Genomic DNA, 6,302 nt, shown 5'->3' with positions numbered 1-6,302 from the left:
TGCATCGGCAGGCGGACTCTCAACCACTGCGCCACCAGGGAAACCCCAGACTAGTTTTATGTTTTGCTTATTTCACATTGCTTTGTGTTAAAATAAGGGGATTTGATAAAAATTATTTCTTTTCCTTCTAATCCCCATATGCAATCAATCACCCAGGCCTGTTGCTTCTTCTGCCTAATTTAGGGTGGTTTCTTATAAGGTATGTGCCGCTTTCTAGTCTCTTGGCTTCTGGTTCATGGGCCAAGATTGGGGAAGCACTGTGTTGCCTCAAAGAATGCAATATTAGTGTCTCTTAGAACATGTAAGAAAAATGCTTTTAGAGATGGAGGGTAGATTTAGGAGGGAGCATCATTCTGCTGCCTTTTCCCTCTTTATTCTTATCGGTCATTGGGAAGAGATAGTGCCCCTGCCCCCGCTTCAGATGGTGGCATCCTAGTTTGCCAGCCACCTTCCTTTTCTCCATCTGTGTGCTTTCTCTGGGCAGTGGTTTCAGCTACTCACTGTAGTCTGATAATTTACACCTGTAGCTCCAGCCAAGACCCCTCTCCTGAGTTACAAATCCACCGTTCTGTTCACCTGCTGTTATTTCTGAGGTAGTATGCAAACACCTGCGAAGTTTTGCAAATTCCATTGACTCTCGAGGTGGCCTGAGCTCCGTCCATGGCTTTAGATACATCTGTTTGCTGACAGCTTCTATATGTCAGCCTCCAGCTTGGACCTCTTTACTTGAAGTTCAGACTCTTAACAATACGCAATTTCCACTCGACATGCCCACTTGGATGTCCACGGTGAAATCACTCTTCAGGCCTCCCCCGACCTCTTGCCCCAGTCCTTCTGCCTCAGTAGGTGACGCCTACCTTTGATCAGCCACTCAGGCCAAAAGCCTTGGAGTCATCCTCGACTCCTGTCTTTCTCTCATTCCCCACAACCAATTCAAAGGCAAGTTCTGCAGTCTCTCCAGGGTGGATCTAGCTAGGATCTGACCACGTCTCACTGCCTCCGCTGCCGTCACCTTGTCCTGATCTGCACTTGCTGAGTCTGGAATATGTAATAGCTTGCTAACCGGTCTCGCTGTTTCGGCCCTTAACCCCTGCAGTGTGCTCTCCACCCAGCAACTGTAGCGATCCTTTCAAAACGTAAGTCATTCCTCAAAACCCTCGGCGGCTTCCAGTCATGCATAGGAAAAGCCACAGTCCTCGGGGGCCTGCGAGGCTCTGCGTGGCCTCCCCGATCCTCCCTGCACCCCCTGCCCCGGGCGCTGCGGTCACAGTTGCCCCCAGCTTCTCCAGCACTTGCTGTTCCCTCCACTCACAGGGCCCCGCCCCCGGGCCCGCACGGCTTGTCCCTCACTCTTTCCAGTCTTCAGTCCAGTGTCACCTCTCAGGATGCCTTTGATTACCCCACGTGGAACAGGAGCCCTGTTGCTCTGTTCCCTTCTTTACACTGCTTAGTTTTTCTTCACAGCACATCTGACCACCTGACTCCATCCATCTACTCATTTGTTGTCTGTCTACTCTTAGCCGATTGTAGAGCTTCCTGTTCCCTGCCTTCTCCCCGCTAGGCACCAAAACAGTGCCTAGCACAGAGCCGGCACTCAGATACTTGTCGGGTGAGTGGACCTCGTTGTCTCCTCCCCGTTTACCTGAACTTTATTCCAGAACCCATCCTTTATTCCTGACGCAGCTGGTGGTATGGGTTGTGGTTGGTTGGTTTTACCCTGTGTCTCACATCTCCTACTTTCTACTTTAGGTTTGTAGTGACTTATAACTCTCTTGGCCTGGAGAACTGAACTGCTTTCTTGGCTGTGTTGTCATGTACAGGTTTGAAATTCTAAAGCTGTTGTTCCAGTGCCTGATGGAAGGGGTCTGGGGTCTGATTTTTTTTCTCTTGTTTGCACGTTCTCTTCATCTGCCTGGTTGGGGCATTTAGTCCTGGACATGACGGTGCATGGAATGATAGTCAGCTGCAAGAAATGGCCCAGCTGAGGATTAAACACCAAGAAGAGCTGACGGAATTACACAAGAAACGTGGGGAGGTAAAGATAGCTCCTCTCCTCGTCTGTCTTGGGGGTCGGGGGGTGGGGCAGGCACTCCCACTGGAATTTGCAGCCATCCTGGCTACATACGGCATCACCAGCTCTATCTGTGGGAGTGAAACAACAGAAAAGATGTGAGACCTCTGTCAGCAGGTGGGCAAGCCATTGAGATAACAACCAGGTTGTCATGCTCCAAGATGGCATGAAAGGTACAAGTGGAGAAACATGAAAAGAAAGAAGCTTACTCCTTGATTGACTGAAAGTCTTAACTAATACCTTCATAAAGCGTGAAACCTGCAATTTCAGAAAAATTCATTAGGAAGATTCAAGTCCTGGACTGTGTTTAATTTACGCTGGGTGGTGGTCTAATGGCAAGTTATGAAAAAGCGCAACTTACCATCACTTCAGCTGAATTGATTATCAGCTAAAGAGTTGGAAAAGGTAGCTGGGGTGGAGGGGTAGCCAGGCGTTCTCAGCAGGAACCTGGCAGTCACCTGGAGCGTTGCTCGTCTATCCAAGGCTGCCTTCAACAGGGAAAGCGCACACCGCACCCCCGCGCAGCCCCGCTGGCCCTTCTCCTCTCGGCCACCCAGCTCGTTTCTTCTTGGTGCCTTGGCCCCACCGCACAGGCACCTGTTTTTTCTTTAAAGTAACCCGCAATTATGAGTTTCCAACTGAGGTCCTAAAGTCTCTTGTTAATGAAAGTGTTCTTCTTTACCCCCAGTTAGCTCAGTTGGTGATTGACCTGAATAACCAAATGCAGCAGAAGGACAAGGAGATGCAGATGAATGAAGCCAAGTGAGTAAAGAGCACACTTCCTTCGGGACTGGTCGTGGGATCTCACTGTCTGTTTTACTGTACGCTTGTGAGGGGCCAGTGGTGATCAGTGGCAAACAGTAGCCACACTGGGCTCAGCACAAGTTTCGTTTCTGTGCATACATAGCCTGGGGTCCTTTTCTACCCTCTGAGGATGGAAAAGGCAAGAAGAGTGCCCTCCGACCTCCAGGGCCCCAGCACACCCCTGAGAAGCCAGCTTCGCCCTTGGAAGTGTCCCTGAGGCATTCACAGTTCTCCCCACGGCCATTGCCTGGGGGAGTGGGTGTCTTCTGTGGTGGGGATGGGACCAAGATAGCCCAGTGCCCGGCCACTGGGGGGATGAGTTTGTGGGCAGGGTTGTTCTTGATCTGGGAGAAGCCTACCGGACAAGATAAACAGGGACTCCAAATCCTAGGATCTTTGAGCTGGAGGGGAGCCTGGGTTTCATCTGTGCCTTTTCCCTCACTCTGCAGAGAGGGCTCTCTAGAGGCTTAGAAAGGTGGGGAGCCTGCTCAGGCGTTCACACTCAGTGAGTGATAGAGCCGATGAAATGCCCAAGATACCCGCCTCCTTTTAATCTCCCATTACTGTGCTATTTCAGCGTCAAAAGCTCCCTCGTTCTTCCCATCCTGCTTTTCTGAAAGGTACTTTAACTAGTCATTCCTAGTCTGGATGAATTTTGCCCTAGGTGTTTCCTCTCCATTAATGGGATTGTCCTGTAAACCCCTGGGGCTGGGCTGGGCCAAGTGAGGTGCCTGCTGTGATGGCTGAGGTCATTGTTGGTGCCCAAGCTCACACAGCTCTTGTGCAGTATCTGTCTCCCGTCGTGTTTTCAGAATTGCAGAATGCTTGCAGACCATCTCTGATCTCGAGACCGAGTGCCTGGAACTACGCACTAAGCTTCAGGACCTGGAAAGAGCCAACCAGACCCTGAAGGACGAATATGATGCCCTGCAGATCACTTTCACTGCCCTGGAGGAGAAGCTGAGGAAGACTACTGAGGAAAACCAGGAGCTGGTCACCAGATGGATGGCTGAGAAAGCCCAGGAGGCTAATCGCTTAAATGCGGAGAACGAGAAGGATTCGAGGTGGGAGATGAGTCGGCAGTCAGTGGTTTCCATCATTTAATAAAGTCGAACCTAGTTCTTAGAAAAGAAAGAAACCAACCTGGCAGCTCTGACCACAGGGTGGGGACACCAGGAAGCACTAACAAAATTAGAAATAGTGGTGGTGCGTATAAAAGAGATTTGCATTTTTAAGAACACTTTTACAGCTGAGCAAAGGATTACCTCCCAAAAGGGCTTTGGCCCGTTGTTGTTTTTGCCAGTGAATTCTTTCCGTGTTTCAAGAAGAAAAGCTAGTTCTTGAACAGTGTAAATTAAACCAGAATTAGAAAAAGCTTATAATCCCCCCCGCCCCACCCCATTTTGTAAAACTCTTCCAACCCATAGCAAAAAATCTGATCTGGCTAGTGTACAAGAAGACCGTGAGCCAGCCTCACTAGTAATGAGTTCAAAAGATTAGAACATTTTATTTTAAATCCCCACATCAGTAGTTTAGAATTTGAAAAGATTATTGTAGTTTATCTAAAAGAATAAATACATGGAATAGGAAAGAGCCCTAAAGAATAACAAAGAGCCCTATTCCTACCAAATAATATATGCAGAAAGATTTCGAAATCTGTGTAAAAACGGAAACCAAAAGGTAGGAGTAAAAAATGTTACTCTCTGCTGTTTGTTTTATGAAAAATTCCTAAATAGGAGTATTAGAGGACTTTCTAACCATTAAAAGTAATGGTAGCTTTTCCAGTAAGCGGCCTGAGGTGACCTCTAAAAATGGTTCACTATTCACTTGACCCAGAAAACCCCGCAAGATCATGCAAGTCAAGAGGTTCAAATATTTGTGTTCACTTTAAGAACACTTGTGAAACAGCCCAGGCCATTAAGGGTATGCATATCCGAAAAACTACCAAGTATCTGAAGGATGTCACTTTAAAGAAGCAGTGTGTGCCGTTCCGTCATTACAATGGTGGAGTTGGTAGGTGTGCCCAGGCCAAACAGTGGGGCTGGACACAGGATTGGTGGCCCAAAAAGATTTTGTGTTGAGTTTTTACTGCACATGCTCAAAAATGCAGAGAGTAATGCTGAACTTAAGGGCTTAGATGTAGATTCTCTGGTCATTGAGCGCATCCAGGTGAACAAAGCCCACAAGATGCGGCGCAGGACTTACAGAGCTCATGGTTGGATCAACCCATAGCATACATGAGCTCTCCCTGCCACACTGAGATGATCCTGACTGAAAAAGAGCAGATTGTTCCTAAACCAGAAGGGGAGGTTGGCCCAGAAGAAAAAGATATCCCAGAAGAAACTGAAGAAACAAAAACTTATGGCCCGGGAATAAATGCTGCAAAAAATAAATGCAAATACAAGTAAAAAAACAAACAAAAACACCAAAAAAAAAAAAAAGCAATGGTAATAAAGAATGGACTGTGTAAAAATTGCAGGTTTCTTAACATCGAAGAACACTATAAAACAAGCAAATAGGCTATGCTATTATTAAATATATATCCTTAGTATAGAGTCAGTAAGGAACAGGTGAGCATTCTGACAGAGGGATGTAAAGCATAGATAGTTCATAAGAGAAGTGGGCGAGCTCAGTGAATCTGGTAAAAAGGATTGTTGGGAGGAAGGTGGGACGGTCCCCTCACATTGCTGATGTGAAGGCTGTTTCTCTAACCCCTGGAGGGCCCTGGGGATGGCAGGCACCTGAAAATGGTTCCCACTTGTTGGACTTCATCCTGAGTGATGAGATTTGTTCACAAGTACGATTTTGTGATAGTCCATTATTCACAGTAGTGAAAAATTAGAAGCGGTATATCCCTTGGTGGGGGGAAGAAATTGTGATATTTCCATATAGTGGGATTTTGCAGAGTCTTTTCAAAATATATATACGTCTTAAGTTTGTATTAAGAAAAAGCGAGCTGTCCTTATATTCTTTCTGTCTCATGTTTAAGTAAAATTGCGTGGCTTATGTGTGGAGCTCTTAGGCAGCTTAGGGGTGGTAGGGACACCAGGGTTCCCTGGAAGTTGTCAGGCTTCGGGCTGAGAGCCTGCCTGAGGGAGAAGTGGGCAGGCGTGTGCTTATGCAGAGGGAGAGCCCTTGATCATCACCGTGGACAAGAACAACCCAAACTTTCTAGTGAAGATGGGGAGTGAGAAACATTACATACCTGCCCTTGTTCTGTCCTTTGGAATGTTTTCCTAGGAATATAGCATTGCACGTACTACCATCTGATAGCACGTGTGGGACCTGGGGATTCTTTTCGTTACTTGCCTCAACTAGTTCCTCCTTCTTAGAAGACTTCCCCCTTCCTGCCAGTTTCCCAGATAAGACGTCCTTCCCCTCCTAGCAGCTTTTGTTTACCTGGGTCCCAGTGGAGCGCTGTGTTTTG

General features: G+C 47.4%; 1 protein-coding gene and 1 pseudogene across 1 annotated transcript in view; both read left to right on the top strand.

Annotated features, from left to right (window-relative positions):
• Positions 1-4,273, top strand: part of LOC114485325 (autophagy-related protein 16-1-like) — an 11,249-nt gene extending 6,976 nt beyond the window's left edge. The window contains exons 3-5 of the mRNA XM_028486556.2: positions 1,930-2,035; positions 2,760-2,833; positions 3,688-4,273. Coding sequence (XP_028342357.1) covers positions 1,930-2,035; positions 2,760-2,833; positions 3,688-3,979 — 472 coding nt within the window. The 3' untranslated portion in view covers positions 3,980-4,273. The remainder of the gene's footprint in view (positions 1-1,929; positions 2,036-2,759; positions 2,834-3,687) is intronic.
• Positions 4,274-4,475: 202 nt separating this feature from the next.
• On the top strand, positions 4,476-6,221 carry LOC102992622 (60S ribosomal protein L17-like; annotated as a pseudogene).
• Positions 6,222-6,302: the final 81 nt, after the last annotated feature.

Source organism: Physeter macrocephalus, unplaced genomic scaffold (assembly GCF_002837175.3).
Source record: "Physeter macrocephalus isolate SW-GA unplaced genomic scaffold, ASM283717v5 random_1323, whole genome shotgun sequence".
Taxonomy (NCBI): Eukaryota; Metazoa; Chordata; class Mammalia; order Artiodactyla; family Physeteridae; genus Physeter; species Physeter macrocephalus.
This window is presented reverse-complemented; position numbering and strand designations above follow the sequence as displayed.